This window comes from Grammomys surdaster, unplaced genomic scaffold, assembly GCF_004785775.1.
Source record: "Grammomys surdaster isolate TR1022 unplaced genomic scaffold, NIH_TR_1.0 170, whole genome shotgun sequence".
Lineage (NCBI taxonomy): Eukaryota > Metazoa > Chordata > Mammalia > Rodentia > Muridae > Grammomys > Grammomys surdaster.
Window position 1 is genome coordinate 15,378,683 of NW_021604618.1, and position 12,740 is coordinate 15,391,422.

Consider the following 12,740-nt stretch of genomic DNA (forward strand, 5'->3'; position numbering starts at 1 on the left):
CTAAACATAGTAAAAGCAATATACAGCAAACCAGGACCCAACATCAAACAAAATGGAGAGAAACTTGAAGCAATCCCACTAAGATCAGGGACTAGACAAGGCTGTCCACTCTCCCCCTACCTATTCAATATAGTACTGGAAGTCCTAGCCAGAGCAATGAGACAACAAAAAGAAATCAAAAGGATACAAATAGGAAAGGAAAAAGTCAAAATCTCACTATTTGCAGATGATATGATAGTATGCTTAAGTGACCCCCAAACTTCCACCAGAGAACTCCTAAACCTGATAATTTCTTTAAGAGCTTTTCAGTCATTCAAGAATCCTCTATTGAGAATCCTCTGTTTAGCTCTTTACTCTAACTGGGTTGTTTAGTTTGTTGGAGTCAAACTTCTTTTGTTTTTTATCCATTATAAATATTAGCCCTCTGTCAGATATACAGTTAGTGGAGATCCTTTCCTAATCTGTAGGTTGCTGTTTTGTCCTATTGATAGTAATCTTCATCTTATAGAAACTATTCAGTTCTATGAGGTCCCATTCATCAATTTTTGATCTTAGAGCCTCAGCCATCGGTGTTCTGATCTGAAAACTGTCTCCTGTACCAATGCATTCAAGGCTATTTCCCACTTATTCTTCTATGAGATTTAGTGTATCAGGTTTTATTTTGAGGTCTTTGATCCACTTAGACTTGAGTTTTGTTCAGGATAATTAAGATGGAACTGTTTGTATTCTTCTGCATGCAGACATACAATAAGACTAGCACCATTTGTTGAAGATGCTTTTTTTTCCATCGTATGATTTTGGTTTCTTTTTTTAAAAAATCAAATATCCATAGGTGTATGGGTTTATTTCTTGGTCTTCCACTCAATTCCATTGATCCACCTGTCTGTCCCTGTATCAATACCCTGCAGTTCTTTTTTAAATCACTATTTCTCTGTTGTACAGTTTGAGATCAGGGATGGTGATTTCTTCAGAAGTTCTTTTATTGTTCAGGGTCATTTCAGTTATCCTGGCTTTTTTGTTTTTCTGTATGAAGTTGAGAATTGGTCTTTCAAGTTCAGTATGAATAAATAGAGGATCTCAAGATTTGCAAGGGCTAGGAGACAGACAAAATGAAGAGAAAAAAGAAGGACTGGACCTAAGAGCAGCAAGAGAGCAAGGCTATGAAAAGAAGTCAGGTAAGAAATCAGAATAAAGGTTCTCTCCTGGTTGAAAACATATGGAATTTCATGCATCCAATTGTTTTGAAGCCAGGAATATGTAACAAAACAACAGTGGATTGATTTGGTTTCAAATATACATGGTATCTGTCTCTGGGATGATAAAGGCTCATCAAAAATTCATCAGTCTTTAAAAGAAGATATATCCTTCAGTTTATTAAGCAAGCACAGGCATGTGAACTGAGCCATCAAGATGACACAGCTTTGCTAAAGGTGTATATTGTTGAATGGCAAAATTTCTTCACACATTGTGATATTTTACCAAAACCTTTTTGTCAACTAGAGGTGACATTATTGGGTAAACAAAGCAGCAATAAAAAACCAAATATGGAAGAGAATATTGTTTGAAAGCTCATACTTGATATGTGGAATGAGTCGATTTTTTTCAAATATAAAGAACAGACTCCAGGATAGTGCAATGAAGCTGATGTATACTGAGAGATTAGAGAAAACATTTGTTTCCCAGCTAACATTAACATAGGAGTGCAAGAGTCCTATGTTAATCTTTGTTCTAATCCTGAGGACAAGCTTCAGATCTATAGGGATAATTTTGAGAAGGCATACCTGGACTCAACAGAGAGATTTTACAGAACACAGGCACCCTCATACTTACAGGAAAATGGTGTGCAGAATGACATGAAATATGCAGATGCTAAATTAAAAGAAGAAGAAGAAAGAGTACTTTGACACTTAGAAATGAGACGAATGTAACTCTGTGAAAGCAGTCATGGAATACTGTGTAAATGCACTGGTGACCTCATTTAAAGAGACTATTTTTAGCAGAATGCCAAGGAATGATCAAGCAAAATGAAACTGAAAAGTTACATTGGATGTTTTCATAGATGGACAAAGTTCCTAATGGGATAGAGCCAATGTTGAAGGATTTGGAGGAGCACAAGGTAAGTGCTGGCCTAGCAGACATGGTGGCAGCCACTGAAACCATCACTATTGACTCTACGAAGTATGTTGAGCAATTACTTATGCTGTTTAATAGATTCGGTAAACTGGTCAAAGAAGCTTTTCAGGATGATCCTCGTTTCCTTACTGTAAGAGATAAGGCATATAAAGCAGTTGTTAATGATGCTACTATATTTAAACTTGAATTGCCTTTGAAGCAAAAAGGAGTGGGGTTGAAAATTCAGCCTGAGTCAAAATGCCCTGAGTTGCTTGCCAATTACTGTGACATATTGTTAAGAAAAACACCATTAAGCAAAAAACTAACATCTGAGGAGATTGAAGCAAATCTTAAAGAAATGCTCTTGGTACTTAAATATGTACAAAACAAACATGTTTTTATGAGATATCACAAAGCTCATCTTACCCAACATCTCATATTGGACACTTCTGCTGATAGTGAGATTGAAGAAAACATGGGGTAGGGTGGCTAAGAGAAGTTGGCATGCCAGCGATTACGTGAACAAGCTTACTAGAATGTTTCAGGATGTAAAAGTATCTGAAGACTTTAATCAAGCTTTTAAGGAAATGCACAAAAATAGTAAGTTGCCATTACCAGCTGATTCAGTTAATATAAAGATTTTGAATGCTGGTGCTTGGTCTAGAAGCTCTGAGAAAGTCTTTGTCTCACTTCCTACTGAACTGGAGGATTTGATACCTGAAGTAGAAGAATTTTACAAAAAAAAAAAATAGTGGTAGAAAGTGACATTGGCACCATCTCATGTCAAATGGTTATAACATTGAAAAATGAAGTAGGTCAATATGATTTGGACATAGCCATGTTTCCGTTGGCTGTGTTGTTTACATGGAATCAAAGGTCTAGAGAAAAGAAAATCTTTGAAAATCTAAAACTTGCAATGGAACTCCCTGATGCTGAACTTAGGACTTTACAGTCTTTAGGAGCTGTTCCCAAGCTCAAACAGCAAGTTTTGCTGTATAGCCCTCAAGTTAACTCACCCAAAGATTTTACAGAAGGCTCCTACTTCTCAGTGAACCAGGACTTCAGTTTAATAATAATAAAAAAAATGCAAAAGTACAGAAAAGAGGGAAAATCAACTTGACTGGATGCTTGCAGCTCACTTCAGAACGAATGAGAGAAGAAAATGAAGGAATAGTTCAACTAAGGATATTAAGAACCCTGGAAGCCATCATACAAATAATGAAAATAAGAAAGAAAATTAGCAACACTCAGCCACAGACTGAATTAGTAGAAAGTTTGAAAAACATGTTCTTACCACAGACGAAAATAATAAAATTGCAAATTGAATGGCTGATCAAACACAAGTACATCAGGAGGGATGAGGACGATATCAACATCTTCATATATATGTGGTGTAGCCGAGTTCCAGCTTGCTACAACCACACATTTGCAGACCTGAGCAGACATTATCCTAGTCTGAGCTGGAGGAAGGTTTATTTGGACTTTGATTACATAAATATTAAACTCTGCTTTATCTTACAAAATGACTATATTTTGCCAGTCATATTAGTTAGCATGTTGGCATTCCCTTCATATTGCACACTGTTTAACAGGATACTGTTTTGTGGAGAAAATTGCATTCATGAAAAGCCCCTTATGAACTTTCAAAGTCAATTCAATTTTTACCCACCTAGAGAAATAACATTTTGGAAGGGTGAGGGTGGGGTTCTTTTTGCTTCTTTTATCCCTTTTTCCTCTTCAAAAGAATATACTTTCACAAGGAAGAATTTTCAGATATTCATACATTGAAAGATGCAGGGGGGGTTGTTTGTTTGTTTGTTTGTTTGTTTTGTGTTTTTTAAATTCAATTAAAGCTAGAAGTAGCACTCAGCTTCTTTTGCTGCAAAGAGTGAATTGTTAACACTGTGTTGGGCAAGGGTGGGCACACTTGAGAAGACACGTGTGCCAGTGTCAAGTTGTTTGTCAAACACTGCTTTCACTTTAGTGACTGGATCTTAATGATAACCTGAAAATTGTATTAAATATTTCTACCTTACAAATTCTGATTTTTCATTGGTAAATAAATAAATAATGTTTGAATTTTAATGGGACTTACATTCAATCTATAGATTTCTTTTGGTAAGATGGTGATTTTCACTATATTAATCCTACTAATACATGAACATGAGACATATTTCCATCTTCTGACATCTTCCTTAATCCTTTCTTCAGGCACCTGATGTTCTTGTCATACAAGTCTTTCACTTGCTTAGTTAGAGTTACGCCAAGATATTTTATATTACTTGTGGCTATTGTGAAGGATGTTGCTTCCTTAATTTTTTTATTAGCCTGTTTATCATTTGTATACGGAGGATTACTGATTTCTTTGAGTTAATTTTGTAGCCAGCCCCTTTGCTGAAGATGTTTATCAACTGTAGGAGTTCTCTGGTAAAATTTTAGGGGTCACTATGTGTACTATCACATCATCTGTGAATAGTGATAGTTTGACTTCTTCCTTTATAATTTGTATACCTTAGATCTCCTTTTGTTGTCTTACTGCTCCAGAATTTCAGTGGCAGAGGTGAGTGGCATGTGGTCCTCTTAATCTCATTGTTTATCTCTAGGCAAGCTCTTTGGTCTGGAGGAGCTCTTCAGGACCCCAATAGCATCCTGCCTACCTATGAACACCTTGAGAGACCCCAAATCTAGCCAGCTTCAACTACCTAACCAATTCCATCCTAGTAGGATCCACCCACCCTCCCATTTGGTCCACCTAAGACACAGCCTGCAGAGTCAAATGTCTCTGCTATCCCAGTTGGGTTTGATTGAGACACAGCATGCAGAATAGGACACAGCCTGAAAGGTGGGGTCTGCCTGAGGTACAGCTAGCAGAGACAGGTACCTTGATCTTCACTGTCTGGTCAAGGGCTGCCCCATCATCCCAAGACGTCCTGCTGCCATCAGGATTATCTAGCCATCATCAGGAAAAATCAGATGTCTAAAGGACAGCATAAGAACAAAATCCACAACACCCAGGGCAATATGGCACCACCAGAGCCCAGCTATCACGCTACAACAAACTCTGGATTTCCCAATGAAACTGAAGCACAAGATGATCTTAAAATCTATTTTATAGAGATGCCGTAAGGGCCTTTAGGGAGATATGAATACATCTCTTAAGGAAATACAGGAAAACAGATTCAAACAAGTAAAAGCATTAAAAGAAGAAGCAAATAAACATAAAAAATTACAGGAAAATATACTCAAACAGGTGAAGGATATCAATAAAACTGTCCAAGACCTGAAAAGTGAAATACACAAACTGAGGTAATCCTGGAAATGGAAAAATAGGAAAAAGAACAGAAACTATAGACAATATCATCACCAACAGAATACAGAAGATAGAAGAGAGAATCTCGGGTATATGATATAGGACAAAAGAAATCAATATATCAAAGAAAATGCAAAATCAAAAATGTTCATGACACAAATCATCCAGGAAATTTGGGACACTATGAAAAGACCAAACCTAAGAACAATAGGAAGTCCCAGCTGAAAGGCCCAGAAAACATCTTCAACACAATCATAGAAGAAAATTTCCCTAACTTAAAAAGAGATGCCTATAAAGGTAAAAGAAGCTTACAGAACACCAAACAGATTGGAGCAGAAAAGAAAATCCTCCCTCCACATAATAATCAAAACACGAAATATACAGAACAAAGAAGGAATTTTAAAAGCAGCAAGGGAAAAAGGCCAAATAGTATATAAAGGCAGACCTACCAGAATTACACCAAATTCATTATAATTGTAAGGTTTTGTTTCTAATTGAATTATTGGAAAGACTGAAATTTTTCATTTCATCTCCATTTCAGCTTGAGTTCTCTTTAAAGTTTCTATCTCCTTATTGAATTCTGTTCTCAATTTCTGCATTGCCTTCATCATTTCCATCAGATTTATGCTTGTGTTTTCTTCAGAATCATTTGGTCATTTATTCTTCATAAGTTCTTTCTCCTTAATTTCATTGATCTGTTTGTTCTATCTTCTATAAATTCCTTGAATTCTTTGATAAAGTTTATTATTGCCCTCTTAAAATCTGTGTCCTGCAATTCATCTAGGTAGTTTTCACTGACAAATATTCTATAGAACTGGTAGATTTTGATGGGAAATAAAGGCTTGATCTATTTTTTTTTTCAATGAGATCTAGTCATGTGGACTTCTTTTGTTAGCTGTGTGGCTGATATGGACAGAGCAAGTTAGAGCAAAATAGAGAATGTATGGGTAGCCTGGGCCTAGAGTGTGAGAATAGCTTGTATTAAATAAAAACAGGTAAACAAATTGGATTATATCAAAATGTGCATCCTGGCCCACACCTGAGTGTGGGGATACATTTGGCAGAGAGGAGACTTCAATGTGGAATTGGAGGGAAGTGCATTTTGCAACACAGACAGGTTCAGGGCAAAGCTTAGAGGTTGGTTGTAGAGGAGGCAGGGGTGGCTAGAATAAGTCAAGAAACTTGATTTGGGACCTTGGCTTTATCTGCCATGTTAAGAAGATTGCATTCAAGGAAGGGTCATAGAAACTCACTAACCTAGACCCTGGGAAATACAGTACAGGATCTGGCTAGGAGGAGAAGCTGGATGTGATGTGTCTGCCTAGGAATATTAAAGTGAAAGACGATAGCTTGTAATAGTCATAAATTTTTATAAGCCAAGAATATTTTCTAACACTGAAGAAAGAGGAAAATTGCCCATCATTATTGAAAGTAAGAATATATAATGACAGATGAAGAATTAGTATTTTAGTAAGTATATACATAGCTTGAAAAACAACAGTAAACTGATAAATTTGAAATAAAATAAAATCAAAAAACAAGCTGAAAATGGAGTATAATTGCTGTGCATTTGTACACACCATCTTAATCAATATATAATTTTATTTGATTGAATCTTTCTTCTTTGAATGTACAAAAACATTAAGTGTAGCTTTAATTTTTTTTAGTGCTTACTTTTAATGGTAGTTTTTAAACACTTTAACCTCTCTTCTAGTCCATCACCCACCAGAGGTAGTGGAAAAGAAAGGATACAGGAAATGGACCCATTTATAATTTGTTCTTCAGAGCAAATCCCATCTGGTTTGTCAAGAAATCAGCAGTACAGTTCACAGGTCAGCAGCAACAGCTCTATCCACATCAAGTGGAGGGATGGGGTTGCCATCCCACAGTCAAAACCTCTAACCAAACATTGTCCCTGTCTGAAAGAACTGTAAGAACAACTGAAGAAGAGCCTGAGGAAAAGAGGTCCAGTGACAGGCCCATATTGGGATCCAGCTCAGGCAGGAGGCTCCAAGGCCTGATATTATTTATGCTGCTATGGTGTGCTTACAAAAACGGGCCTATCATGACTGCTCTCTGAAAGGCCCAAAAAGCAGCTAAAAGAGTCGGATGCAGATATTTGCACCCAATGGATGGACAGAAGCAGATGACCCCTATGGTTGAATTAGGGAAAGGCTGGAAGAAGCTGAGGAGTAGGGCGACACTATAGGAAGACCAGCAGTTTCAACTAACCTGGACCCCTGGGATCTCTAGACACTGAGCCACCAACCAGACAACATGCACCAGCTGATATGAGCCCCCAACACATATACAGCAGGACTTCTGGGTCTGGACTCAGACAGGGAAGATGGATCTAACCCTCGAAAGACTTGGGGCTCCAGGGAATGGGGAGGTTTGGTGGGGTTGGGGTAGGAGTCAGGGCATCCTCTTGGAGAAGAGGGTGGAGATGTGGGATGTGGAACAGATTGAGGGTGGAACAGAAGAGGCGATAAAGTATGGACTGTAAAAAAACGATTAAAGAATAAATTCAAAATGCAAATAGATGATTTCTAAATAAAACAAAAAACAAAAACAACAACAAAAAAACAAAAACACGAAAGCATTTTATGAATATACCAGCAGTCCAGTTCTGTAGAGTTGGGAGATGGCCAGGCCTCAACTGAATCATCACAAATCAGCAGAAGGGATTTGGACCAACAGGGACACCAGTTGAAGTGCTCAGCTGGAAACCTCTCAATGAAATGAAGACCAGCAAAGACTCAAGACCAAGAAGCTTGGCAGAGGCAGCTCTACCAGCAGCCCCTCTAACTGTTCACTGAATCCTGTTTATACCCCCTTCAAACATCAGATTCCTCCACAGGTCTTGCCTTGGAGTATCATGTGAGTCTGTCTTAGCAAACCTCCACATGAGTTTGTATCAGCTGACATCACTCTGTCAATGGGCCCAAGTCCATGGAAGTGACAAAAAGCCACAAGAAGCCATGAATACACCATCAGTTTTTTGGTGCATTTCTCTCTATGGAATCACAACAAATGGAGCTCGACAATGCATGTAATGTGAACCAATACATGTGTGTTGTTAGCAAAGAATCCTTCATCACGAATTCTTTTACATGCTTGCTTTAAGCAAAACATCCTTACACTTGTGTCTGAATCAGCAAGCCTTCCTTCACAAGTCTGCCTCAGTGAAACATCCTTTCACCTGTGTCCACTTCAGTGAAACGTTCCTTCATATGTCTACTTTAGTAAAACATCTTTTCATTTGTGTCTGCTTCAGGAAAACACTCCTTCATGTTTTGACCCAGCAAAACACCATCCAACACAGCTGACTTTGCAAAGAACTTTAAAGTTTCCACTTCAGATAAGGAAAGTGAAAAGACTCATTAATTATCCACACCACTGATTCCACTTCGAAAATGCCTCACACAGGACACATTACCGAAATAAAAATGTTATCATACTATTTAGAAATATTTCTAAAAGTTAACAATGTTTTGAAAACTCTTCTTATTGCTACTTTCATCTCTTCATTTCTGAAAGTGTAGATGACTGGGTTCAGAAAAGGAGTAAGAACCGCATCAAAAAGGGCAAGAAATTTGTCTATCTGGGAGTTAGGATGGGGCCATGTATATATAAACAGAGTGGGGCCAAAGAAGAGAAACACCACCGTGATGTGAGCTGAGAGAGTAGAGAGGGCTTTGGATGAACCACCTGAAGAATGCTTCCAGACACTGAACAGGATAAAGATGTAAGAAATAAGAAGCAACAAGAAAGAGGCAACACAAATGAACCCACTGTTGATAGTGACCATGAACTGTAACTTGTAAGTGTCACTACAGGCCAATCTCAGAAGTTTAGGAAGGTCACAGTAAAAGCTGTCCAGTACATTTGGGCCACAGAAAGGTAAGTCAATAAGAAAAGCCAGCTGGAACAATGAATGGCTAATGCCCAGGCCCCAAGCAGCACCCAGAAACAAAACGCACACTCGTGGGCTCATGATGGTCAGGTAGTGCAGAGGCTTACATATGGCCATATATCTGTCAAATGCCATGGCCACAAGAAGCACCATCTCCACTCCACCAACTAAATGAATAAAGAAGATCTGAGTGATACAGCCTCCAAATGAGATGACTTTGTACTTTCTAAACAAGTCATAAACCATCTTGGGAGAAGTAACAGAACAGGCTACCAAATCAATGAAAGAGAGACATGCTAGAAGGAAGTACATGGGAGAGTGTAAGTGAGGTTCAATGGTCACAGAGAATACAATGAGTATGTTTCCAGTCATGCTTAATATGTAGAGCACAGAGGAGAACACAAGGAGGAGGAGTTGAATCTCCCATGAGTGGGTGAGTCCTAGAAATACAAATTCAGACACCACTGTGTAGTTCTCTCCATCCATTGATTCAGCCAACTGGATTACAGATACACTTATAAGAACTAGAAAATGATGAGAAAGTATAATGATTAGGAATGATAATAATTTGATTATTTGCATTTGTTATAAGAAAAACTACTTAATTATAAAATTCATCCCACACTGAATTATAATGATAGTGATAATAAAGATTACAATAATACTGTATAATAAAAGCATAACTCAAAGTTTATTTTAAAAAACTACCAATGAAGCCTGTAACAGCCTAAAATTAATGAGGAAATTACACAGAACTAAAATTTTCACAGATATCTATACCAATAAATAGAATATGCAAGCAAGGAATTATGTTTGTTGACAAATACAGAAAGAATGCATGGGAAATGTAATTTTCTCTAAAGGTTAATAAGACCACAGTGTTACATATGATCATGAAATTCTAAATCAGTTCTTCACTTTATTACAATTTTCATATTTCATATAAAAGTCACACAAAGACTATTAAATGGAAACACAAACTAAAACTTAATTGTTGAATCTCCATCCAAAAGTAAGAACTATATAATAGTTAGACTGGAATTGAACTTAAATTGTATAGTCTAAATCATAAGAAATTGTTTAATATTAAAGAAATGAAACTAATATAGTATATGAAGAGCAATTACTTTATCAATGGCAGAGTGTACATTCTTTGTCAGGTTGACCAGGCTCCTTATATTTGTAATTCATTGTTTTTTAATGTGATTTTCAAAATAGGACATAGAATCACCATCCTGACCAGTTTGAATATATAATTTGGTAATATGGAATATCTCATATTATTGTAAAGTAAATATTCCAAACTTCATCATATAACTTTGAAGTGTTATGTCTATGAACCATCTCTAAAGCAGACTCTTGAGATCCTATTATTGTTTCTAGTAGATATTCTACTTTCTGTGTCTGTCAATCTGACAACTTCCTATGTTGACTACAATTGGAATCACATGGGATCTTGCTCTCTATCACTATTTTGTCTCTCTCTCAGAATCTACTTCAAAGTGGTCCACTGAATCTTTTCTCATCTGCTTCCAAGTTCCACCTAAATTACAGTAAGCCTCTGCTTGCCATAGCACTATGAGGATTGTTCAAGAGCCTATTATCTGGACTTAGAAAGCTTTTCTCTGGGCCTGAGAAATACACAGACATTTAACATTTCACACTCTCTTCTCCTAATATACATGCCCATCTGGTTACCTTAGATGACAAATACATCTATAAACCCATTAATTGTACACATTTCTCAACATGCTCACCACTGTTCTGGTAAAAGAGGAAGTGTAAAGCTTTCTTCATCATTGTCCTAATTTTACTCATCAATTATTTATTTGTTTGCTGTTTGGTTGCTTTGATTTGCTTGTTTGTTATTTTAGTTTGGGTTTTTGCTCCCTTTAAAGTATTCAGATTTTGCTTTTATGCTCACGGGTCTGATATTTTATAACAGCATCTTTGCTGTGTCTGACATGATGTAGGTATTTTGTATGTTCAAAGCTACAAGTTTTTTGCTAATTTTTAAATTTAAAAAAAAAGTGAACTAGCAAGTAGTCTATAAAAACACTGTGGATGTTTACTTAGCTTTGATCATATATAACAAAATCCAGTAATGAAGAACAACTGACACCTTTTAATTTTTGAATGTGAATGAAATTGAGAGGGAAAAATTATGAGAATTAAAGTTAGTTCACAGTGGGTTTGGGATCTAAAAATTTTATTGCCTTAGAAGACTCTCAGATAGAAAATTTTCTGATACTCTTCAGTTGTAGACACAGCTTCAGAAACTGGTGACACCTTCTTAATTTACCTCTTTGCCTCAAGAATCCCAGAAGCTTTCACCATGTCTTGGTCTTGTTGAGCGTTGAGCTTATGACCACTCAGCCAAGTGTTTGCACAATCAAGTAAAATGGCTTTGCAGTCATCTCCTGAAGCCACAATCCACAGTCTACAAAAAGACATTTTCTGCTCTTCTTAAAGCAGAAATGTGAGACCTTAGAGAAGGAAATTCCACATGCTCCCCTGTATAGGAAGAATAAACAGAATGAAGAGTCTGTTAAGAAGGTGTCGTGAATGGAAACATGTGAACAAATGATGCACTGCTGAGAGCACTAGGGATCTTCCACAGATAAAAGGAAACCAAGGCGTTGAGTGGGAAAATAAAATCACCTAGTAAACATTTAGAACTATTTCACTATGGATTTACTATAATTCAGATGGAAAAAACAAGAATAAGAACAAAAACAAATAAAGAAAAAAGCAAAAAAAAAAAAAAATGAGACTCAACAGTATAAATGGAATATTCACACTATTAGCAGACCTAACAAGCAGAGCCCAGGACCCTAGATTTTTGATCTATAAACTGAATATCCTGTAGAAAATTACCTGAGAAAACACAACCAAATATCAAAATTTAAAATGTGATATCTCTATTAAAACTAATAATTTACATATTGTCCCAATTTTTCTGCTATTTGCATAAAGTGTTTTGCATAATAATTTAAAAATATTAACTGACTTCTGGTCAGGGCCCGAGCATAGAGCAGGTCTCAGGCAGCAGCACTGTACTCGAACTCAGAAAACCGAGAGAAAGAGGGCCTCCAAGGAGCTTTAACTCGGGCAGCATCTCAGGTAAGGAAACAGCAACACTTGCCCCAAACAGGGGGTAACCAGGACCCAATGGGACCCAGGAATTCACTCCTGGCCAGGAGCGTGGGCTCCATCCAATCTGTGCCCGAGTACTCAGCAGATCCTGAGAGTCAGCTCTGCACTCAATCTCACAGAACCCAAAGGAAGCGGGGCTCTCAGAAGCTCTAACCTGAGCAGTATCTTAGGGAAGGAGGTGGCAATACTTGCCCCAAGCAGGGTGCAACTGGGACCCACTGGGACCCAGGAATTCACTCCTGACCT

General features: G+C 37.3%; 1 protein-coding gene and 1 pseudogene across 1 annotated transcript; one reads left to right on the forward strand and one right to left on the reverse strand.

Annotated features, from left to right (window-relative positions):
- The first annotated feature begins 1,160 nt into the window (after positions 1–1,160).
- Positions 1,161–5,238, forward strand: LOC114620735 (annotated as a pseudogene).
- A 3,644-nt stretch (positions 5,239–8,882) lies between these two features.
- On the reverse strand, positions 8,883–9,839 carry LOC114620899 (olfactory receptor 4F3/4F16/4F29-like). The gene has a single exon (XM_028767072.1). The coding sequence runs from the start codon at positions 9,822–9,824 to the stop codon at positions 8,883–8,885; it is 942 nt and encodes a 313-aa protein (XP_028622905.1). The 5' UTR covers positions 9,825–9,839.
- Positions 9,840–12,740: the final 2,901 nt, after the last annotated feature.

What these genes read in the sequence shown, in the direction of transcription:
- LOC114620899 (XM_028767072.1), bottom strand. Translation starts at nt 9,824, where the DNA reads ATGGATGGAGAGAACTACACAGTGGTGTCTGAATTTGTATTTCTAGGA.